Below are 23,118 nucleotides of genomic sequence, written 5' to 3'. Positions count from 1 at the left end.
TAATTATTAGTATCCAAATACTGTTTGTTATTTGGCACATTGCACATCTCTAATCATCTTTGTTTAGTGCTGTAAGACGGCTATGAGTAACGTGCGAATTTCAAATACTTAACTTTAGGCAAAAAATGACTTACCTAGAAAGGTTACAAAATCGCCGGCAACAAGTGGCACCGGCACAACAACTAAGGACAGAGACCGCAAGCAAATGTTGGTTAAGCAACAGGATAGCCTGGAGGGTAAAAAAACCACAAAACCCGCGACAACAACAACAACTGCAACCGCAGGCAAGAAACCATCGCCATCACCTTTGCCCAGCACAAGCAAAATAAAAGAAAGAACCCGGACTACCCCATCTCCTGGTGTGCCATTGCGTGCTCGTGGCGGAAAATCCACCCCCGAAGTGGTCAAGACCAAGCCAAAAGCCAAGACTAACGCGGTAATGGATAATTATCATAGTGTAACGGTCTCATCGCCACCGCAAAAGCGCAGAGTTCAGGACAACAAACAAACAAAGGAAGAGCAACCCAAGGAGCTATCACCATCACCTCCCCCCTTGCCAAGGTCACGGACATTAACACGCACCTTGCAACCAGAGGAGGTTTTAGTGCTAAAAAGAAGCGAGCCTCATGCGCAGGAATCTCAACCAGAATTGAAACAAAAACCAGTGGCATTTGAAGTGAATTTCGCAAGTGAAAAGACAAAGGAGAATGAATCGGACAACTATTCGGATGATTTTGAATCTTACGAATCAGATTTTGAAGCAAGCTCTGGCACACCCGAAGACGAGGAGGAGGAAGAAGATGACGATGAAGAAGAACGGGCAGAGGAAGAAGAAATTGAAGAGAAAAAAGATGACGCAGAACATATCAATGAAATTACGGAGAAACTGAAAGTTGTGAAAGATGAAAACGGTGCGATCCAGGACGAGGAGGAGGAGGAACAAGACGACTCAGAACTCACTCAGAATCCCATTACCGTCATTCAAAGGGACAGAGAGCAAGAGCGGAAACTCGATTCCGGTCACTTTGATATGAATATGAGACGCCAAACTCTGCTGAGTTCCCAATCAACGCTCCATAGCTTTGATACCAACTCAATGTGTAATTCAGATCAACTGGATTCGGGTATAAGCACCACGGGATTGACATCACCCAATGCCAGTGGGCAGTTTAAGGTCTATTATGGTGGCTATAAGAGTTTCATCAGCCAACCCGCCTCCACCAGTCGTGGACGCGAATTAATGCAAAAGTTACGTATGGATCAATTGGCATTCCAGCATTTTGAAATGAAACCCTTGAGCTATGAGGCTTACATGCAAAGCTATGGCAAATTAAATACTTGCCAAACCGCCAGTCAAACTCAGTCCCAGCACATGGAGAATGAATGTCAGACTGTGGAGGTGAATAAATGTCACAGTTGGACTCAACATCCGCCACACTATGGCAAACAAATGGTCATCACTTGCAGTGGCGATGGTGGAGATGAGGAAAATACCCCACCACACTCACCCCGAGACTTGTACGAGAATAGTTTATTCCATTTGGAGCAACTGCATCAAAGGGAACATCAACGGTTGCAAGAACAACAACGACAACGTCTAAGCAAGCCCACCGATTGGGAGCGTCTCAGTAGTTTTCTTATGCGATCATCCCAACTGATGGCCAAAGTCTTAAATGACACTGGTTCCAGAATTAAACCTTCAAGAGAATCTCTGAGTCTACAGACGGGCCTACTCAATGCCCTGCGTGTCCGACGCATTTTCGGCAATGGGGGACACATGGTCGTCACTGTGCACGAGTGCCCACCGCAAAGTAATGTCTATAGCGAGGATTTTGCCAATCTTCTGATGGTCTGGTCTCTCAATGAACCCACTAAGCCCTTGCGTTTGCTCTCCACCTGGGCGGAGGTTTGCCGTGTGGCCTTCTCCCAGCAAGCTCCCGATATTATTGTGGCTGGACTACGAGATGGCAGTGTGGCCATGTGGGATTTACGTGAAACTTATAGCTATTGCTCCAAATTGGATGGCCATCTTAATCATTTTGCGGCAACACAATCGGTGGTGCCCAGTGTCATGGAGTCACCCAGCTGGGATTTGGGAGCCGTAGTCGATGTCCGTAGTTTTCGTGGTCGGCTTAGCAAGGATATACAGGTAGAATTTGGCTTGATTTAGCTTTCCAAACCCTTTAATCTGTTTACTCTTTCCACAGTACGCCTCTTTAAACGACTCTGGTCTACTTACGGTTTGGTCTCTAGTTGAGAGTGATGCCTCATCGGCCACATCTAATGAATATAGCTCACCCTGGGCTAGGGTTAAGCTCCTACAAAGTGCATGCTGTAATTTGAGATCTTACCTTGAGCAACGCATCCTGCGGAATCAACAGAGTTCCTTTGACAAAACCAAATCCCTATTTCAGGGTAATATCTATATAGATAATTTGCTCAAAGAACTTAATGAAACGCAAACTCTGTCGTCGGGTGAGGGACTACAGGGTCTACGTTTCACCAGCATCGACGCGGGAAGTGATCTCATCTATGTGTGTACCAATCGCAATTTTGTGCTCTGCTGCACAAGGAGTCTTAAAAAGGAACGTTTCTCAAGGATCAGTGTGAATGAAAGTCGCTTTCTCTTTCCCACCTCGTTGTGTGTGCTCTCCAATGAGAGTTTTGTAGCCGTTGGTCTGTCGAATGGTTCGGTGGTCATACTCAACTGCAATCAAAGACATCGTCCAAAGACCACCACACAATTGCGACGAGCTCCAACGTCGGCGATAAATGCTGCGGTTGATGCAGACATTGGAAAATCTTGTGCCATACAAAATATCATCCTGAACGAGAAACGTCACTCCTTCGATAAGGAAGAGGAAAAAGAGGAAATGCGTCCAAATACCGCTTTGGAATTGCTACAGCAACCGCGTCGCTCTTACGAGATGCGCATCTTTGATCAGCAACTTTTACTCAGCGGAAATGCTCTAAGAGAACATCTTGTCCAGGCTCTTGTGCTCTCCTCGGATGGTTGGCGTCTCTTTGCCTTGGCTAATGGCTCTGTGCGCGTTTATGATTTCTATTTGGATCGGGAAGTAGTTGAGGATCAACAGCAATTGGGTTCCCATGTAAAGGATATCACCGCTGGTCGTAGCTCACAAAATGATCAGCATTTGCTTAGTCTTAATCAGGAGGGATTAGTGCAAATGCATTCATCTAGTCTGTAGATTCCCTCAGTTTTTTGGAAAGCAAATACAGAAATCAATATTACAATTCTTACATCAATTTTTATTTAATAACAAATATTAAAAAAACAAAGGCGGATTTACAGTCATTTATGGCCACCATTTGGTCAACTATAACGTATACGCCCGATGTGACAGCTGAAATGACATTCGGAGAATCGCAAGTGGATATAGCTATTCATCGAAGCTCTATCATTAAGAAAAATTTGGCAAGACATATTTTCACTGCTAAAACTAGTTGAAAGTCACAACTATATGAAATGAAAAACTGTTGTTCTCTGTCGAATATGTTGAGCTCTTTAACTAATTTCAAATTATGAGTTTTCAATAACTCAAAGTCAGTATCCGAATTCCGGTTCACATTCAGGATTCAAAATTCATTCCATTAAATACAAGAATGACAAGGAATGACAGGGAAAAACACATCATTATCAATATTGGCAAAAAAAAAAAAGAGATTAAGTGGATCTTTTTAACATATTGATAAATATAAAAAATCTTAATTAGTTTTTTTTTAATTGTTTATAGTTGTAGTTAAAATCAAAAACCGGTTATTTTGTGCGAGAATAATAAATTATTTATTTTTGGTTTATTTCACATGTAAATTTTGCCATTAAAGGACGCCCTAGGCCCAGCCTAAGGCTAGATCCGCCACAGCAAAAAAGCAAACTTCGACTATGCCGAAATATAAACTTAAACCCTTGCATTGACTAAAAAACTACTTGACAGTGCCTGAAACTCACTTCCCTTTAAGTTTCTAGGTCACCATATAATTAAGATTTCTTTGCCAGGTTTTTGTTGTGACATTCTCATCCACAATGGGGGCTATGGAAAGGAAGGTGTAGGATCTATCTCCCTATACGATAGTAGTTTTCAGTTGGTGGATTAAGTTAAGTGCCAGGATTTTGTGTTCCTAAACCTGGTATTTCCAATATCATAACGTATTTCTGGAACACTTAGAGATGATTCTCTGGATACGTCTCTGGAATCTTTGTAGTTCGACTAATTGAAAACGCCTTCGATTGCATTGCCATAGGTTCAGAAAGTCTTTAGGTGATCTTGTAAATCATGTAGATTTTTTTTGGATCAAAGATACTTTGTTTCTTCATAGAGTGGAGCTTCCAGTCTTTAATCCAGTATCCCCGTACTTGGGATTACGATTCATTGAGTTGAATGTAGGCGTCACTTCTTGTAACTAAGCTCCTTTTTCAGACAAGTTCTTAATACGGAAACTAACTAATTTTAATTATACTCCTGCAAGGGTATTTAAAAAGTCACACGACCATATAGACTAATCTAGATCACTTCGTCACTTTATATGTACACAGACTGTCAATCTATCCATTCTGAGGATTCTTACAGTTGCCTGGCCATGCCCAACATGCCGCCGGCTGTGGTGGCTCCCAGCAATTGTCTCACTGTTTGCAGTTCATCGCGCAGGGCCAGAATTTGTGCCCTCAGAATGGAATTCTCCTGCTCCAGGAGTGCAGCACGAAATGCTATACGATCTTCACGAATTTTTCGAGCATCCCGTGACTTTTTGGCCGCCTCATTATTACGTTTACGTCGCTCATAATATTTCTCATCCTTCTGGGCATCGGGTATGGGACGCTTCTCACCCCGTACACGACGATGCATAAAGCCCGGAAACATTCCAACACCCATGCGATTCAATTCGATGAGAGGAAAATCCAATGATGGCATAGAATGATTCGATGCTGGGGCTATATACTCAAAGGCGGGCAATGTGGAACTTGTCTTGGCTGACACTAGAGTGGGAAAACTTAGACCAGGAAGTCGTATTGTCGATGGCGATGCATTAAAGGGATAAACTTTATTGTTATTATTATTATTATTGGGGCTCTCCACTTCCACAGACATTTCCAGATCACTATTCGAGATCGAGAGCGTTTCGGTTACATCCAAAATGGGCGATTTGGCCGGCGAATGCATAGTAAAGAGAAATTTTTTTATCCGGAATACTTGAGACCTTCCGTACGCGGCAAGTAACTTTAGTTATCTGAGACACACACACTGTAGGCAACGGGCGACCACCTGGGTTGCTTTTGGGGTAATTACTAGTTTTACTAGCTAGAAACTAGAAATGGTGGTAACGGTATCCTCCACCTCCTTTTTTTGTTCTTCTTTGTTCGCTACTGATTCAACCAATCACGCAATGTTGATGGTAATTATTCGTCAAATACATGACACTTTTCCATGTTGAATGACATTTACTTTTGCCCTGCCCGGTTATAAGGACTTCATATAACTGGTTAGCCAGATTACATGGACACCCCACCGCCCTCTCTCCGCCTTTGGTTCTATGGAGGTGGGAGGTCTATTCTGATTTCTATGGGTGGTTGCTCATAGGTCCTTTGGATATGTGGTGGGTTATAAGAGTTGACCAACTATTATGCAGAAGGTTCTAGTCATAGTCACTTTTGACCAATGAAATTCTCGACCACTTTATCGATTCGTCGACATTTTGTCTGATAATTAACATAGAGTAGGCGTGTTTTAAAGTCTTGCATTGATTTTACTATGCTTTTTTTTTTTTGGGAGTCCTACTTCTTCTAATCAAGACCGCATATAAACTGCAATGTCAGAGACTCCCCCATTTAGCAATCCCTTATTTTAGTTTTTTTCATCTTTTTTTTTTTTGGGATATATAAAGCCATCACAATCCATGACTATCAAAAAATATACTTACATATAAGTATTCGCATGTCGATTTGACTTAGCTGTCTCTGTTTGTTCCCCCCTTAATAAGGATGTCTTTTTAGTGTCTCTGCTTTAACCCGTTCACCTTTCGGTGCGGTTGGGAAAGTGTCATCTGTTTTGTCGTGGTAAATTGCCAGTTTCTGTTTGGTAGCCCGGATGTGCCCTTGTTAGACGGGGGGACGAGGTGCATCCTAATAAAATTTCATAATGTATGCGCTAATTTATTATCTGTTGGCAAAAGTTTAACCCTTTTTGGTTTTGATATTATAGCGTGCCATTTAGTACTACTCATTCGTCTGAATGAGCACATGTCAAATGGAATATGGCCAAAATATGTGGTAGGGAAAATCTTTCAAAATTTAGAGAACTTCATGAAACATTTTTCTACAAAGTATTCATGAACTATTATAAATTTATGAAAATTTTGAAACATTAACATTAACATAGAAATTAAATCTGGAAAGTTGTTTAGTTAGTTTTAATTAACTGACACGAAAAACGTTTTGAAAAATTTGAGATTAATGGTTGAAAAATGCTCAAAACAATCATTTGTATTTCATAATTCAAAAACCATTTTTAATCGTTTTGGAGCAAATTATTATTACTTAAATACATCTTTTTGTAATTTATTCATACTTTCAATCTCCCGAATCTTTCACAATTAATCAATAGTCCTTGTGGCGATGAACGGAAAAAAAACTACTTCAGTTTATATGCAAAGTGGGTTTAAAAGTACTTGTTTTGTATTTGGTAATTCCATCTGTCTTATCTATGAAATATGTAATTTTATATCCGAATAAATATCTAAAAGTAAATCTTCAAATTTGCAAAATTCTTTACAATAATCTGATGGAACAGAAACAGGATGGTGAAATTCCTTTTATTTTTGTAAGCTTCGTTTTTTGCATTTTTCAGTTTTTTTAAGAAACTCTAAATTTCAGTATTTGTTTTAGCAGTGATCAAAAATTTCTACATTTTTTTTTAAGTATTTAGGTAAAAGGTTGTTTTTATGGGAAGAATTTGTAACATGAGATGATCAACATTAAAAATTTGTACAAAAATAATGTTGATTATTGAAAATATTTCTCGAACTTACATGTACGTAATGATTTTAAGGGTTTTACTCTTAATAGCTGACTTTAGTTAAAAAAAAAAAAAAAATATTTATCAAAACCCTTAAAATCATTCCATTGGGATAAAAAATAGAAGAATAAACCTATTTTATTCGAAATCTACTCTTCAACAAAGAAATAAACCAAAGCGAAACCTCTTTCTCTTTTTGTTTGGTCTAATGTATTGGGAGTTTCCTTTCATGATGGTTAACTGGGGACCCAGTTGGGACTATTTATATATTAGGCAAATTACCAGGTAATAAAGTATAAAGCAAACATATAAGTAATTGTTACAATATTTGTATGTGGCCTGATATTCATTCTATTCGCTCGATAATTGAAGAGTAAACAGATGGAAGGACCTTCAAATCGACAAACTGTTAATGACACCTGTAATTGGATGACATTAGTGAACTTTTTCTCTCTGGGGTTTGTGTGTGTGTGTTTGGAGAGGGGGTAAACAAGGTAGGCATTAGAGATATCAATCTTAGTATATATAGATTTTGCTTGTTAGTCAACAGAATTCAGAATTCAGAGTTAGTACGAAATTAGTTTTAATATTTTTCCAAAAATGTGTGATGAAGGACCTATAACCGATTGTGAGCCGACGACGTTGAGTCTGCACTTCAATTCGTATCACATGCATATGCCTTTGTATATAATGGATATGGTACGAATATTTCAGGATCATCCAAAGTATTGCAATGGCATACAAGCAGAACATATTCTTGAAATGCTTGAGAAGGAGTAAGTTGTGTTTTTCTTAATTAGTTAACTTGATCGATGTGCGATAACTCTTTTAGACCCTGTGTGTCTGGCGATCTGGAGGCTCAGGTGAAGACAGCTCTCTTGGACTTAACTTCGAAGGGTTTTATACGCTATGTGGGCAATGGTTATCGGACTTTGGGACCCATTGCCAAATTGGCCAATGCTCGTTCGGCGCGCCATTTCAATATGAACTGGCAACGCATTGCCGAAGCCCAAAAGGTCAATTGCCCCAGTCTGGAGGGCTGCATACCCACGACCAATTGCAAATAGTCATCTTGAAGAGAAAAAACATTTTGTTATATTTCTAGTTTTTTTTTCATTTCAAACTTGTTTGTTAAATTCTGCGAGGGGGAGCGGAAAGCGACCACACACAGACACACACACTAGCATATAGACTCCACACAATTGGAAACCCTTTTGACCATCAAAATTAATGCCGACAAATGTAATAAAAGTTGTTTTTATCAATTTTCAGTTTTTTTGTGGGGTGTCCTTTTTTCCATTATTACCACTCATCATTACCATCATCATTAAGTCGCAGGAACATACATACATACATATGTCACCCGGGGTCAAAATGAGCAGAGGTCCTTCCACCATACAATACAATACTTTTGACACTTTGAACTGCTGCCTAACTTTAGGGGTGTGTACATACATATGTATGTCTGTCCAACTTTAAAGGTTATTAGACAGGTGGACAATGAAGATTCTATTTATGTCACGATTTTGTTTTCAGTTTATCAATATAATGACGGACGACTAGAATCGAGTATAATAAGTGCAGAAGTTTTTGGAAAATTGAGATTCTGGGTTGTGATCCTTTAATAAAATCTTCCTTGACCGATTAGAAAAATAAGCTAATAGCTTTCTTTAATAAACTTTTGGACGTTGAGACTACTTTTTTTTAAGAAATTTAAAAATCAAGAGCAGGATAATAATATATGTATGTAATTCGAAACCCATCATTTTGTATTGTTAAAAGTTTTGTAAATAAAAAAATATTCTAGAATGGTTTGTTGGGGGTTTTGTCCCATTGCTTAGGAACTTTTCGTCGGTTAATTCCCCAAAAATTTTATGTTTTAACTAAATTTCAGGATATCAATACTTATCCAACATATGTTTAAGAAAATTTGATTGCTATGTACAAAGATAATCCCTTGATCCATGTCATAATCATTTGGATTAAATTATATTTGAATATATCTGTGAGAAATGTCTGACTTACTCATAGAAACACATCTTATGTATAATATAATGCTCCATTCTGATTGGCACTTCTCATATAAGTATTTCCCCCTTTACATCTAAAGTTAGAATTCTAGTTAGTCTAGTTATAATTATTTTGTGTCAACTTAAAATGCTTGCAGCAGTTGTTATAGTTCACAAAAACCCATTTGAAGAACGTTGGCATGCATCTATATAACTATCCATCCATTTATCTATTCCTCGATGTGCCGTATGATGACCCTTGGCCATTGTTTGGTTCCGTTTACCCTTTTGGCCGAAACATTTAGATTGTCAACACCCAGACCAGGAAACCTGTCGTAGAGAAGGACATGTAATGTTGGGTAGAAACTCCTGCCGCCGCCGCCGCCCCCCGCTATGTGGAATAGCACGCATGTGACTTCAGCCAGGTGTTATTTATGGCCCTTTCTAATCGTTGCGGCATAATCTATTAGCACTAAGACTAAGCTTGGAACATTTTTCCACCAAGTTTCTGGGTATCCATTTGACTAATACTCTAAACAAGAGAAACAAAAGCAGAATTGTTGGCTTAGTTTTTATATTTAACATGTCCAGCTTAAGTATTTAAATATATCAAATAATGACTCATAATGATTATACCTAAAAGAATTCATTGTGAAATTTTTGGTCTTAAAACTAAATCGAATAAACCTAAATGAAAAGGGTATAGAAACTTCGTTTCACATTTACTTATATTTCTATATAGTGTATGCCCTCTGATGATTTTTTTTTCTCCTTTTGCACATTAAAGGCAATTATTATGATTATTATTGTTTTAGTTTTTTATGTTGATGGTTATGTTTATGTTTTAATGATCTATAATTGTCGAAACTGAAAACATTAATCAAAATTAGGACTTTTACCGAAACTTAAATACAGAAACAGAAATTCAGCTTATAATCGAAAAAATTAAAGAAAACTAAAGAAAATAGTTCCAAACTTAAACATAATTTAATATTAATTTAGATATATTCATCTGTATAGATTGTCCAGTAAATAGCAGCAACTTGTCATTATTATCATCATCATCTTTGTCATTGTCCTCATGTCTATTCAACTGGTTTACTTGAGGACTCTGTTACTACTTAGACCATAGAAAATACATGACTACGCCAATGCAGATCAAAATGGTTACGGCCAAAATGGCCACACGGTATAGCAAAGACTGTGAGGCACGGTCCCATTGGTTGTCTTCATTCTGATCACTTGCCTGCAGCATGTTCCATTAAATATCCGTATATCCATAAATGAAAAAAATAATTCACATAATTCTATTTTCTGATTGACTTTTTAGGCAAAAATTAGTAGTTTGTTTCAGTATTCGCTAGTATTTAAAGCTAATTTATTGGACTCGAATTGCCCGGGTTCGTCACGGGTGAAACCCTCGTTGGGTAGGGCATAGCCGTGTTTCACCAATTGATTGGGCACATCCATAAAAGAGCCAAGGAAATGCACTCCCCATGCATCAGGCAATTGACGTGTAATCTTCACCTCAATTTGCATATTTAAGATTCGACTCTTTAGGTATTCAGTGCCTTCTTTTGTTGCTGAGAGAGATATCATGGGTTTACGTACCACGCCCTCAATGTGACAACAGATGGCACGATGCGGCTTAAGACTCTCCTCCGGGCCGCAAGGGGCCAACGATTTAAGAGTGACAAATCCCGTATTACCATAATCCACATAGAATACTCTATATTCTCCTCCACCGCAATCATCGAGAATTTGTGCTCGATAATAGCAATCATCAGTATATTTGGCCAATACCATATCGAGAATGCATGGGCTCTTGGAGAATAAACGATTGGCATCGTTGATTTCCTTTTTGGTCCATATTAAAGCTGGAGAATCGTTTACGAATTGAGCATAGACGTGGGTGGGACTGCATATGTAGGTGACCTCTATAGTGACCACGCTACCCAATTCCAAAGAATTTAGAGGTTCTGAAGGTGCAAAAGTACTGTCCAGCAGGGGATCAACCAATTCCACATCTTTTGTGGCCCCAAATGGAGCGGGATGTTCATGCACAAGCCGACAATGGTTACCTAGCAGAAGATTATAATTAAATTGTGCTTATATTAAGAAAATTTCTTGCTCCACTTACCCTTGAAACAACCATTGAGCTTGGGATCATAGTGTCGACAAAGACGCTGATCATCTGTGGGCTTAAAGCCCATAACCGCTTTGACAGCATCACTGGTGCCCTTTTCGAAGTCCTCCAATATTTGCCTTTGCTTCTCAGTAAGCAATTCGCCAACGGGCTGAGATTCGTTGGTAGTTTGCATGCTTTTCTTTGGTATAGTGTCTCCCTCTAAAAGTTCTACTTGCAAATCGTTGCCATCGTTATCCATAATACGTAGTACTAAAGTCTGATAGCTATAATTAGTCATTTTCTCTACATTGCCATTCATGAGATAACATTTAATGGCTTCCGCTGGCAATTGTTTCACCTCCTCGGGCAATTCGAATATGGTCTCATTGCCAGTCAGGTGCAAATATTCGCCATAGTCCACCAAATAGGCTTCATAGCCACCACCTTCAGCGTGAGCATTAATAACACAACGTGGTATGATTTTATCCTGACTATCATAAATGCCAAAGACCTCACCAAAATCGGGCATTTGATTCATTTCCCTTAAAGGTATCTCGGCTGACAACAGTTTTTGCAATGGCTTGGAGCTCGATCCCCATTTGGCCACAAAGAAACAATTGTCGGCTATATTGAGGAACATCATGGTGGCTTTGCATATGCTGCCCTGAGGGAAGGCGTCAATGTTCTTCTTGACACAATTATATACTACATTACTGGATATTTCTAAGCCTCCCTTGGGTGGCAGAAGGAAACGTTGTCGTGGCTTAATTGGAAGCTCTATGATTTTTGCCACTCCAAGAGAAGAGGGATCAGGAGTTGACGTTGCTACTTTCTTTATAGTTGTATTTTGGTCAGGACTTGCCACATTATTCAATACATATGGACCATCGTTAGGAGCTTGCAAGGAACTAGAAGTGGTAGTGGATGAAAAAGCTACTGGAGTAGCAATAGTTATCTCCTTTTGACCCTGAATCGGGTTCTTTTTCTGTTGCTCCACAGGAGCAGGTAATGTGGCATATGCAGGCCCCTGATATTGTTGAACTACTAAAGTTGGAGGCGTAAGCACAGGCTTGTTTGGCTGTGGTTCCACGGCGGCTGGAGATTTATGAGTAGTCTTTGTCTTCTGTTGTCCCACTAGAGTGGGATATTTTAGCATAAACTCCTTCTGTTTTCCCAAAGAATCTGGGTAAGTAATATCATTTGGCTTCTCATGTTGTCCTTCAGGCAGAGTAGATGAAGTCTGCGTTACCTTCTTTTCCTTTTGGCACACAGGTTCAAGGGATGTAATATAAGTTGGCTTATCCTGTTGTCCAGCATGGAATGTAGTTAAAGTTGCCTTCTCTTGCAGTTCCACAGGAACAGGAGGTGAATGATAGTTTGGGTTATTATCCTGTTGTGTCTCAGGTTCAGGGAATGAAGTACATGCTGACTGATTCTCCGTTTGTCCTAATGCAGCTGGAGGTGTAGAATTAGAGGGCTTTTTCTGTTCTTCTACAGGTTTTTGGGATTCAGAACAATCAGGTTTTTCTTCATGTCCCACAAAATAAGGAGGTGTAGAATTCTGAGGCTTTTTCTCTTGTCCGACTGGAGCATTTGTTATAGCGGAAGGGGCCTTTCTTACTGAAATAGGTGGTGGATTGTTTAAAGATTTTACCTGTGTCGCTAGGACATCTGGCGGACAACTGACCGACATTGGTACCAACATTTGCTCAGACATAGGCTCGATGCTAGCCCTAATTGATGACCGACGAGGATATTTTACCCTCTCATAATCCATATCCAGTTGAACTTCTATGATATCCTTATTTGTATGCTTAACATAATCTGCTCCTTCCACGGCCGGCATTAGCATGCCCGTACGATTCAGATTAATGTGTAGGATTAGTTTAATCACATGCTCATTGACATCACTCAGGCTCGACAATAGATGGTCATGGACCGAAATTAGACGCCCATCGACGCGATCTACTTTGACCCATTTCTTATTGAGTGCTTGACACACTGCATCCACTTCATGTTCGAAGGATAGTAATTTTGCCTGCAGTTTGTGTACATTACGATGGCAGAGCTTGACCATGCCAGCAAGATCGCTCAATTCCATTTTTTTATGGTATTCTATCATTCAATTAAAAGAACTTTTTCGCGACCACGAGTATAGCGGTAAAATACAAACAAGGTGGCGGCATTGCTCCGTGGATCTTTTGGTATTTAATAGGGATGGAAAATAAAAAGCTAAAATTTTAGTTTGAAATAATCTTTTATCGGACACAAATATATGTATATATTTTTTCCCCCTCTGTCCATTATAAAATTAATCTAATTATATAAGGCAAATTTAAAAACAAATAAAATCATTTAAAAATTGAAATTATTTAAAATTCTTTTTATATCGGCGTTGGCCCCAATCTGTTTAATAGTAAGAAATATTTTAACACAGTAGATTTGTAAAAAAAACGTGTTATTAAAGATTTTTTTTTTGGTAAATGAATTAAAGGTTGAACTTAAAATTTTTGGTAATAAAACAACTTTTCAATAAACACATATATAAGAAACGTGTTTTAGTTTTTCTTAATACATTGATTAGAAATTAAATTGTTTAGAAATTAAGTGGAGCTAATTTTTCCAATTCGACTGTACGCTAAAAATGAATTTCAATATTTAACGGCTATTATTAAAACGGCTAAAAACTCTAGAAAAACGTTAAACAACACTGTTGCCTATCACCAAGATTTACCAACACTTATTGCTTCCGCGCTTGTTTTTATTGGACGAAACTTATTTTATTTTAAAGAATAGTAAAGCAAAATGGAAGACGATATTCCTGCATTTGTAAGTTAACTTCACATACAAATTATTAGATCAAAATGCATTTAAAAACGTTTCACAGGAACTTGAAGACAAACTAGCTATGCGGTGTGGCAACACTTTGACTGGCGTGTTTGTTCCCGGCTCAAAAATTGCATTGAGCGCATTTCATCCGGTCAAATGGAATTCACAAGATGCTCCAACCGATTCAGCTGGCCGTGATCCAGTGCTCATTTATATGGCCGAGGAGGCCTCACTTTCGGATGAGCCACTGCTGCGTAGCTTGCTAGCTGAGGCAAATTCCACATTTGCCACACTGCAACAGATGGGACACATGAAAGCAGTCAATTCGGAATATTTGAAAATATCCCTCACCTATCGGAGTATCATTAGAGCATTTTTGGAAAAAGTGGAGTTGGCCAAGAAATCAATTGATGTTCAGCCATCGCAAATAAAGCGTTACAACGAGGCCATTATGGTATTCTATGCAGTTGAGTGTTTGTGGCATCTCTTTGAGATTTTGTATATGGAACCACAGCAGCATAATCAACTGGTGGTCCAAAAATTACTGCAATGGGCACGCTTCCATTTTCCACAAACCGAAGATCGAGCCACTGATCTGCTCCTGATGGCCGATGAGGCCAGCGATTGTGATGACTATTGGCTTATCCTGAGGACTTTGCTAATGTTTGGTGAAGTAGATGTAACGCGTGCCATTCTCTGTCAGAGTCGCAAAGCGCGCGAGCCGGTATATCAAGCAGCTGAGCTAATTCTTAAATCCATGCCAGTTTATCAGGAAGGATATGCTCTGCAAAAGTTCCTCTCCCAATGGGAATTCTGGCATTTAGATCTGGAACGCAAATTGCAGGCGAATATCTTTGCCTCCGAGCCGGAACTTGAATGGTTACTCCAACTGGTTCGTGGCAACAATGAGCAATGGAATGCTGGGATTAAGACATCACAGGACTGGTATGAATTTCTGCCTGGTTATTTACTATATACCAAACCTGCCTGTAAACCATTCGAGCTAAGGATTGTTGCCACCAGTTGGCTGAATCGTTGGTCTCAATTAAAGCCCGAATGGCAGATGAGCAATATGAGCCGAATGGTCATGCAATTGATGGAGCATGATATTAAGGTTTTCATCTATGATTCCCAGAAGCTGAATGATACTCATTGGTTTTCTACACATCTCATTGATTTGGTTTATCAATCTGGACACTTAAAGAGCTACTTTGAACAGAATTCCTTGTAAGCTTTTGAGAAAGATCATATTAGATCATGGTTAATCCATTTTTATTGTTTGCAGAGATTTACCCTCATTGCGTCATTCTATGATCTATGAATATGGCAGTTATTTAATGACCTCAAAGAATCTTTGGCAATTCGGTGTGGATTATCTCGACTGTTGCCATGAGGAGGGGAAAGCTGCCATTGAATTACTATTGCCACGCATTCCTGTGAAAACGGAACGCCAGGCTTTTAAAATAATCTTTTTGGCACGTCAGCGGGGACTATTGGGTGTAGAACAGGAGATCTGTAAGGTCCTGTCTAAACGTTCCACACAAGAGGGACGTCATGGCAATGCCTTGGAATGGGCCATACGTTCCAAAGATGTTATTTTGGTGACTGCCATAGCTGACTTTATTTTGCAGGTGGGCAAATGAAATGATTTTCTTTGTTGATTTCATAACTAAAGTTGATATATTTGTAGCATTACTCGAATACGGGCACAATGCTGTGTCCCGATGTATTGGCCAGCTTTGGAGCACGCATGTTTATTTCACCCAGATTAGTTTTTCTGGCCAAATACTATGAATTCTATGAACTTTATCGCAAACGTGAATTTCTCTCGGCGGCTGATCTTTTGGTTAATCTTCTAGACTCTAAAATTACACCAGATTAGTGAGTGAAAAATATATCTATACATACATATATCCTATTTAGATTTAAAGTATATTAAATGAGACTGGTATTTAATATCTTTCTCTTCCCCCTGAAGTTTCTGGCCATCTTTGTTAATTGATGCTGTTCCCATGCTGGAGTCAAAAGATCCTAAAATCTTCTCTCAAGAGACGGTGGCTATATTAAGGCACTTGGAGACAGAACTGGTTCCCCTCATAGAGCGTAATAAACGTAAAACGGCAACCTTTTCAAATGTAAGTCAAGTTATCTATTAATCTATATATTCTGCTTAACATTTTTGTTATCAATTTGTATTCTTTTAGCAATCTTCAAAAACAGTTTTTAAAGATTTTCGGGTGGAGAATATTGAAGAGATTCTAAATTTAATGCGTTTGGCCTGTGCCCGTAATCTTTCACGGGCTCTGATCATAGAAAAGACATTATCATTATGATTTGTTTATTCATTCATTCTTTTTTTTTGCATTAAGTGTAATTTATTTTTCTGTAATTTTACGCTTTTCCAATACAATGGTAATTTGTTTATAAACGTCTTTTGTTTTTTCTTTTCTTTTTATTTGAAATTACTAATTGTTTTATGTTGTTTGTTTTTTTTTTTTTTTGTGCCTCTTTGTCTGTTGCTATATCAATATCATAATTATTATCATTTATCATAATCGTACCAACAATAATGCTACACATACTTGACTTTTGACTACGACAAAAAAAAAATAATTAAAAAAATCAAGAAATAAAAGAAATCAGCATTAAAAAAAAACTGCCTGCAAAAATAAAATTAGGAAAATCTTTCAAATCAATTTTAATTGCTCTTAAATAATAATAAAAAGTAACTAAGTAGATTTTTAGTACATACATATATATTTATATATATATTATATCTGATTTTGTTTTTTTGCATAAAAAGGAAATTTTTTCACGTCACGTCTAAGCGTCACCTAAGAACTAACAAACAACGCACAGAGCACAAGGGTTAGTACATATATTTAATATATATATATATATATATAGGGGATATATAAGTATATAATTTCTATATATATATTTATATTGGGGGTTTTTTTTTTTTTTTTTTATCATTATGAGAATCGCACGGCCTTGTACAAATGTTTGATTACTACGCATGAAAGAACAAAAGACAAAAATAAAATAAAGTTTGTATAAATTTAAAACTAAACTTATAAATGAAAAGAGGGAGGGAAATTAAATTTAAAAGTCAAATATCATAAAATAAATTTAAAAACCCATCACAAGTAGAAAAGATATTTAGATTCAAATTAAAATTGTTGATATTTTTGTTCAGATGCATTTGTATTTTATCGGTGGTTTGAATAGCCCATAAACGGGAAATGTGGAAACCTATGGAAACATTTGAATTTGAATTATCCTGTCCAAAAAAATGTTCAATAATTTGTTGGAATATTTTGCAAAAAACAAAAAAGCATACAAAATTTTGTCTGTGAATTCTGGGGCACTTAAAATGAAAATTCATCTAAAATATTTAGCAATTAAAACCAACAAATTATGGAAGCATTTGTTAAGATTGAATAAACATGCATTCGGTGGCATTTTGATTTAAAAATAAAATTGCTTTGTATAGTATTCAACTTTAGTTAACTAATTCACTTTTTGATTCTAAGAAATCCAAAATGGAAACGAATTGTTTAAGGTTTCAAAATGATTCTCAAGAGATGTTTCAAATATCAACAATTTCAATTTAAATATTTAGTTGAAAGGATTTTAGGATAAAATTCTACAAACAAAATGATGTTAAACGATCATTTACTTTAATTTTTCGGGGGAATATTTGAGTATTTGGCTTAATATAAAAGAGGGATTAATATAATGCGCATTTGGGGTCTGGACATCAAGGACGTGTGGTCCTACTAGGAGAATGATTTTGTGGGGATTTTTTTCGTCTAATTATGCTTGGCCGTTGTTACTGCAGTTGCGGCAGCAACTGTTGCCGTTGCCCCAGCGGCTGCGGCCACAGCGGATGATGCTACTGTTGTGGCAGCTCCAACTGTGGATGGTGGTGGACCACCACCGCTGCTACCGCTAATGGAGCCCAGACGAGAGAGTGAGGGCTCCCGTTTGGGCGGAACAATGGGTTTGGTCGGTATGGGTGGCGGGGCACCACGTGCACCAGCCGGTGGCACTGTTACGGGGGGCACTGCTATGGGCACAGGATGTGGATGCGGTGGTGTGGCTGTTTGGCTATCCAATGCAGCTGCTGCAGCCAGTGCAGCATATTTGCCACCCGGAGCACGTTGTATAGTAGCTGTCGGTTGCATTTTGGCTGGCGATGGAGATGGTGGTGCAGCTGCTGCTGCTGCAATGGCTGTCGGCGGCTGTGATGCTCCACCACCAGTAGCAGCAGCTGCTCCATCGCTTGTTATGGAAGTTAATTGCGGTCCAGTAGTTGATGTTGTTGTTCCACTGGTGTTATTGTTGCTATTGGTGGTATTTGTGATGATATTAGTGTGATTCACAGCCGCTTGTACTGGGGGTCCGGTGGCCACTCCAGTGGGTTGGGCAACACTTCGTATATTCTGGCCCGGCACAATGGAACGTGCTATACCAGTTTGTGGACCTGATACCGGCATGCTTGACACTGTTGCTGTTGGCTGCACTATTTTGGCTATATTGGCCTTCGAGGGCGTGGCACAGGCATCATCTGGTCAAGTAAAAACAAAACGAAATTATTAAGTGTTCCAACAATTTGACAAAATTAAGCATTACTTTGGCTTATGGCCAAAGACATAAATCTAATTCCCTGCAGAAGACTTGAAGAAATCGTGTATGGAGTCGCATTTGGAACATAGTGAGGCTCAAGTTGAACGAATCAGCTTAACGGAATAAGAGTAATAATATTGAATACTGATATTCAGTCCTGTTCTCCTTCCGAGTCGCTTTTAAAGGTAACTTGAAAGCAATCTGCTTCGCCTCCAATATCAGCTTATGCAGCTTTATAATTATTTATATACAAATACGTTTCTGCAAGTCCTGACAGAAATACCACAGACTTCATTTAAATATTGAGAAAATTTGCAATTACTTTTCATTCCACTGACTCGAGAGTAAACGTTATGAGGTCTCAAATCTGAATCCGACAGAAACATTTGGAATCGGAAACAAGAACAGGCCTGGATTCCTGATTCCTATTCTGATCTGTATTCAAACCTTTTTTGACTAAGCAACCGAGCATTGAGCAGTACAAGGAAGTTTTTTGTACCTTATTTATCGCTAAGTTTAATTTATCATTTGACACAAAGAGATTTCAATTTCATCTTCTGCAGGGGTTAAATATCTACAGATTTTTGGTGACAAATAATGAACATACATATATAGTTCAATGGGGGGGCGTGACGCTTGTTTTTTTTGACATTTTTAAACAGCTAGCTGAATAGTGTATTTATGGGTGTGTGTGTGTCGGTGATTAATTTGTCGGGATGAAGTTCTAAAGAAATTCAGTGCAAAAAGTGCATAAAGTTGAGTGTCACAAAAACAATTTGTTTAAAAATGGACAAAACAAAAATCAAAAAAATCACCTTGCATAATTGCGTAAACAATTATTATTTATTTATCTAACAAAATATTTCAGCTTTTGAGAGGTAAAGAGAAAGAGGAAATTATAAGATAAATTTAAAATGAAACTCAAAATTAAACTTTTTTTTTGAGGGAAATACATAGAAAAAAAATGGTTTCACTCGGAGGGATTTCCACTTACCACTGAACTGTCGAGCCTTGGCGGCTGCTCCAGGAACAGTTGATGAGCCAGTGGATGATAGCTGCTGCTGTTTTTTAAGAGTCTCATGCTCACTACGCAGGGCATTTAGCTCCTGCTCCAAGTCCTTGACTCTGGAATAAAAAAAAATTATTAGAAATTGACTATTTTTCATATAGAGCAATTTAATTGTGAACAAACCGCATTTCCTCTTTAGCCAATTTGGCCAATAGAGCCTTGCGCTCTAGCTCCATGGACTGAGATTGCTTCTCTAGTTCTTCCTCCATGCGAAGGGACTTTTTGCTTTCCTCTTCGAGACCCTCGGCTATGGTATCCGAGCGTTGTTTCTCCTCGGCAAGGATTTGAGCCAGATCTTCAGATCGTTTGCCCTCCTCTATGTACTTCATTAGGATCTTCTTGCGCTCGGCAATGAGTAGGAGAACAATTTGTTTTTGCCGATTACGTTCGTACTCCAACGTCTCTTGAAGCTTTTTAAGTTCCTTTTCCATTTTGGAGACCTGAGCACGTTCCTCTTCCAGCTGCTGATTCAGTTTGGTTCTCTCCATCTCCAGGCCATAGGTTATATCATCGCCCTGGGTTGTGTCATTCTCATGCTTGCGTTTCTCATCTTCGAGTTCCTGCAACATGCGTTGATTGTTCTCCAGAGATTCGGTCAGTATGGTGACCATACGGACGTGGGTAGCCCTCTGTTTGTTAACCATTTGGTACTGTTGCTCCATTTGCTGCTCAATTATCTGACGTACTTCCATTTCAGCCTGAGCCGCTTGAGTTGAAGATTCCCGTGATATTAGATTGCCATTAAGGGCAATCTTATCGCGAAATATTGCCGCGTAGGGATCATTTGGTTGCACTCGTTTAGTTCTCAGTTGGCTAATCAATTGTTTGACCCGTTCACTGCGCAAGGCGGCTATGCATACGTCCCGCGCCTGCAGCTCACCCTCCAGATAGTAAAGCATCTTGACCAGCTCACTGTGTGGCAGCTCGGTTCGTAAACGCGGACCATTGGGTTGTTGTTGCTGAAGCTGCTTTTGAGCCATTGTTACGCCTGGTCCCGGTTTCATTGTCTGAAATTCATGTGTGGCACTGACCGTGTCTAAGTCACTGTTACTTCCTGATGCATTTTCGATGCCCAGCTCTATGTCGGGGGCGGGGCCAGAGCCGCCCTCATCGGACAGAACCGTCTCCGTTACCGTCGTCGAGGAGGTAGTGTTTTGCTCCATTTTAAAACTCCAGTTATTGGATCTTTAACTGGCAATCGCTTACAACTTAATAGCACTTAATGGCAAGGCTCTCAACTCATTCAAAGGGCATTGTAAATGGCTGCTGCAAAGTTTCCTGCAAATGTTAACAAAAAAATCTATTCTATGAGGCGTTGCCAGATCGGCCAGTAGGTTCTTTGTGGTAATCAAGTGCTGTAAGACATATCGAGAGACAATTATCGACAATTCGCGCCGATAACGTTTCTTTTTAAATTTATTATGCTTAAAAGAAGTTTTGCCGTTTGAGTTTGGCCAAGAAACGTTTAAATAATGTGAAATGTGTAAATACCCGCGTTTTCGAACTAAATTTTTACATTTTGCTTTTAATTTTAATTTTTTACTATTTAATTTGGAATTAGATAATTTAACATAAGAGACGTAGTTGTTAATTTTTTTAACGAAATTTTTTTGAACCAATAACTATTGTTTCACAAACTTGATAATTTTGCTATAACCAGAAGATTTACTGATTGGCTAATAGGCGATCCTTTTTGCGCTCTTTTTCAGTGAGAGCAATTTCCTCCTTGACTGCTTCGGCTATTTCGTATATTGGCGACTTGTGCTGATAAATTAAGAGAAATTAAGGGTCACATCGATTTTGAATATTTTAAAGTCTACCTTCAGTTGATTAATATAAAAGAAATATGGTATATTTCCTGTAATTGGGTCGACAGCTACTGGCCACATCTCTTTTAATTCTTCATCACTAAAAGGTTCGCCTTCTTCTTTCATTAATTTCTCAAAATATGGCTTTGCTAAGTATTTATGATTTTCGGGATCTAATACTTTAAATGCCTCCAAAATTTTCTTGGGCGAAGCTGGTTGCATTCTACAAAAAAAAAAATGGAAAATTATATGAATGTAAAATAAGACAGAAAACATAGATGACATACTTTTTTTCCATTAGCAATTGGGATACATGAGCCATAAATTTGGGTAAATATGTTTCGCCAGCATGTTCTGTGGATTCGGTTTCCTGAATAATCTCCTCAATTTCCTCTTCAGTGGGTACACACCCGAGAAAACGTAAAACATTACCAACATTTCGTGTATCCATGAATTTATCGCCATGCATATCAAATATACAAAATGCCTCCGCAATGAGTTTCTCAAGTTCGTTGTTTAAGGTTACTTTTCCCACGATGTTGACGATGAAATTATTGAATGCAATAGTTGGCACAATAGTTTTGACAACTTACCGCCAGTTTCCATTTTATGCACTTAAATTTTGTTGTTTTCTATTTCGTAAGTCGTTTTACTAATAATTTTAACTATAAACTAAACTGATTTCTAAATATTTTGCTTGCCAATCTGAGGTTTTCGAAATTTCAACTGTCAAATTTGATTTCGTTTGGTTATCAGATATTTCAGGTTGTAATCGGTTGTTATCGATTATTTAATATTAATTGAATTTTGATATCGACTACCTGCATTTACTCAAATTTTTCGATAGCCGCACACTGTTTTTGTTTTGGGACGCTGCTGGTATTTTTGAATTTATATTTAAATTTAAGTAAATTGCAATCAAGTGTATTAACTAACAAGTGCATTTTAATTACCTTTTCAGTCGGTGAATGTAGGTATAATTTTGTTTTGTCAATGCTTTGAACTTTTATTCTCTTCTACTAAAAAATGCACTCTGCTTCTCTCTTTGTGTGTGTGTGTGTGTGAGCGTTGAGTTTTTCTGGATGTACATACAGTGGCGGACACGAATTTAAGACGTTTTTTTTTTTTTTTTTTAGTTCTGATTTTCTCGGCTCCTAAATAACTTATCCGAATAATTTTGGTTGTTGGTTAGTTATTGTATTCAGATAATGAACCGTAAGAATGGTCTTCATAGTTTAATCCGTTTATTTCACAGGTGCATTTAAACAAAGAGAAGTCCGTTTTTTGGGGGGCATTTATTTAAGACGTTTTTCCAAAATCTTAAATATTAAAAATAGACGTTTGAAATCTTCGTAGAAGTTGTAGATATAGCAAAAGTAAGAAAATAAAAAGGGGCCGAACTTCCTATTCCCAAAAATCCTACATAAATTAATATATATTTCTAGGAGTATAGAGTATTTATTAGTCTGTATCAACTCATAAATAATCCCTTTCTTATTTTGGTTTGTAGTAATAGTGAAATACTAATAAATTAACTAAAATTTTCTATGAAAATGCATTGAAAACTGTACTGGAAAAAATGTCGTGTGATGTCGTGTGAGTGACTCAGAAA

At 38.1% G+C, this 23,118-nt stretch overlaps 7 protein-coding genes across 8 annotated transcripts; 3 read left to right on the top strand and 4 right to left on the bottom strand.

Annotated features, from left to right (window-relative positions):
• The first annotated feature begins 39 nt into the window (after positions 1–39).
• Positions 40–3,255, top strand: LOC137577195 (uncharacterized). Its single transcript, XM_068290589.1, has 2 exons — positions 40–2,149; positions 2,208–3,255. The coding sequence occupies exons 1-2, from the start codon at positions 206–208 to the stop codon at positions 3,207–3,209; spliced, it is 2,946 nt and encodes a 981-aa protein (XP_068146690.1). The 5' UTR covers positions 40–205; the 3' UTR covers positions 3,210–3,255.
• Positions 3,256–4,583: 1,328 nt separating this feature from the next.
• On the bottom strand, positions 4,584–5,180 carry LOC137578119 (thyrotroph embryonic factor). The gene has a single exon (XM_068291766.1). The coding sequence runs from the start codon at positions 5,178–5,180 to the stop codon at positions 4,584–4,586; it is 597 nt and encodes a 198-aa protein (XP_068147867.1).
• Positions 5,181–7,554: 2,374 nt separating this feature from the next.
• Positions 7,555–8,296, top strand: LOC137577633 (uncharacterized). Its single transcript, XM_068291153.1, has 2 exons — positions 7,555–7,807; positions 7,864–8,296. The coding sequence occupies exons 1-2, from the start codon at positions 7,632–7,634 to the stop codon at positions 8,096–8,098; spliced, it is 411 nt and encodes a 136-aa protein (XP_068147254.1). The 5' UTR covers positions 7,555–7,631; the 3' UTR covers positions 8,099–8,296.
• A 1,454-nt stretch (positions 8,297–9,750) lies between these two features.
• On the bottom strand, positions 9,751–13,347 carry krimp (krimper). Its single transcript, XM_068290677.1, has 2 exons — positions 11,181–13,347; positions 9,751–11,121 (listed from the first exon to the last, which is right to left on the bottom strand). Exons 1-2 carry the CDS (start codon positions 13,288–13,290, stop codon positions 10,391–10,393), a joined length of 2,841 nt encoding a protein of 946 aa, XP_068146778.1. The 5' UTR covers positions 13,291–13,347; the 3' UTR covers positions 9,751–10,390.
• Positions 13,348–13,891: 544 nt separating this feature from the next.
• Positions 13,892–16,425, top strand: Nup75 (nuclear pore complex protein Nup75). The gene is made up of 6 exons (XM_068292092.1): positions 13,892–13,997; positions 14,056–15,224; positions 15,283–15,628; positions 15,688–15,878; positions 15,976–16,132; positions 16,202–16,425. The coding sequence occupies exons 1-6, from the start codon at positions 13,974–13,976 to the stop codon at positions 16,328–16,330; spliced, it is 2,016 nt and encodes a 671-aa protein (XP_068148193.1). The 5' UTR covers positions 13,892–13,973; the 3' UTR covers positions 16,331–16,425.
• A 1,233-nt stretch (positions 16,426–17,658) lies between these two features.
• On the bottom strand, positions 17,659–21,013 carry Naus (Nausicaa). Of its 2 annotated transcripts, XM_068292094.1 has the most exons (4): positions 19,822–21,013; positions 19,624–19,754; positions 19,445–19,497; positions 18,481–18,570 (listed from the first exon to the last, which is right to left on the bottom strand). In XM_068292094.1, the coding sequence occupies exons 1-3, from the start codon at positions 20,859–20,861 to the stop codon at positions 19,481–19,483; spliced, it is 1,188 nt and encodes a 395-aa protein (XP_068148195.1). In that variant the 5' UTR covers positions 20,862–21,013; the 3' UTR covers positions 18,481–18,570; positions 19,445–19,480. The 2 variants fall into 2 exon arrangements, with proteins under 2 accessions (XP_068148194.1, XP_068148195.1); XM_068292093.1 differs by lacking the exon at positions 19,445–19,497 and having other exon boundaries at positions 17,659–18,570.
• A 269-nt stretch (positions 21,014–21,282) lies between these two features.
• On the bottom strand, positions 21,283–22,256 carry LOC137578347 (dynein regulatory complex protein 8). Its single transcript, XM_068292095.1, has 4 exons — positions 22,100–22,256; positions 21,794–22,031; positions 21,519–21,729; positions 21,283–21,462 (listed from the first exon to the last, which is right to left on the bottom strand). The coding sequence occupies exons 1-4, from the start codon at positions 22,110–22,112 to the stop codon at positions 21,364–21,366; spliced, it is 561 nt and encodes a 186-aa protein (XP_068148196.1). The 5' UTR covers positions 22,113–22,256; the 3' UTR covers positions 21,283–21,363.
• Between the last annotated feature and the right edge of the window lie 862 nt (positions 22,257–23,118).

Source organism: Drosophila tropicalis, unplaced genomic scaffold (genome assembly GCF_018151085.1).
Source record: "Drosophila tropicalis isolate 14030-0801.00 unplaced genomic scaffold, ASM1815108v1 contig_593, whole genome shotgun sequence".
NCBI lineage: Eukaryota > Metazoa > Arthropoda > Insecta > Diptera > Drosophilidae > Drosophila > Drosophila tropicalis.
This window is presented reverse-complemented; position numbering and strand designations above follow the sequence as displayed.

Bases quoted from the DNA above. Each gene is read 5' to 3' on its own strand.
- LOC137577195 (XM_068290589.1), top strand. From the start codon at position 206: ATGTTGGTTAAGCAACAGGATAGCCTGGAGGGTAAAAAAACCACAAAA. The intron at 2,150-2,207 runs GTAGAATTTGGC...CTCTTTCCACAG, and splicing joins GGCTTAGCAAGGATATACAG to TACGCCTCTTTAAACGACTC.
- LOC137578119 (XM_068291766.1), bottom strand. From the start codon at position 5,180: ATGCATTCGCCGGCCAAATCGCCCATTTTGGATGTAACCGAAACGCTC.
- LOC137577633 (XM_068291153.1), top strand. From the start codon at position 7,632: ATGTGTGATGAAGGACCTATAACCGATTGTGAGCCGACGACGTTGAGT. The intron at 7,808-7,863 runs GTAAGTTGTGTT...TAACTCTTTTAG, and splicing joins CTTGAAATGCTTGAGAAGGA to ACCCTGTGTGTCTGGCGATC.
- krimp (XM_068290677.1), bottom strand. From the start codon at position 13,290: ATGATAGAATACCATAAAAAAATGGAATTGAGCGATCTTGCTGGCATG. The intron at 11,122-11,180 runs GTAAGTGGAGCA...ATCTTCTGCTAG, and splicing joins GCTCAATGGTTGTTTCAAGG to GTAACCATTGTCGGCTTGTG.
- Nup75 (XM_068292092.1), top strand. From the start codon at position 13,974: ATGGAAGACGATATTCCTGCATTT. The intron at 13,998-14,055 runs GTAAGTTAACTT...AACGTTTCACAG, and splicing joins AAGACGATATTCCTGCATTT to GAACTTGAAGACAAACTAGC. The intron at 15,225-15,282 runs GTAAGCTTTTGA...TATTGTTTGCAG, and splicing joins TACTTTGAACAGAATTCCTT to AGATTTACCCTCATTGCGTC.
- Naus (XM_068292093.1), bottom strand. From the start codon at position 20,861: ATGGAGCAAAACACTACCTCCTCGACGACGGTAACGGAGACGGTTCTG. The intron at 19,755-19,821 runs GTTTGTTCACAA...TTTTTATTCCAG, and splicing joins TTGGCTAAAGAGGAAATGCG to AGTCAAGGACTTGGAGCAGG. The intron at 18,571-19,623 runs GTAAGTGGAAAT...TTACTTGACCAG, and splicing joins CAAGGCTCGACAGTTCAGTG to ATGATGCCTGTGCCACGCCC.
- LOC137578347 (XM_068292095.1), bottom strand. The intron at 21,730-21,793 runs GTATGTCATCTA...TTTTTTTTGTAG, and splicing joins CAATTGCTAATGGAAAAAAA to AATGCAACCAGCTTCGCCCA. The intron at 21,463-21,518 runs GTAGACTTTAAA...TTAATTTATCAG, and splicing joins TTTATATTAATCAACTGAAG to CACAAGTCGCCAATATACGA.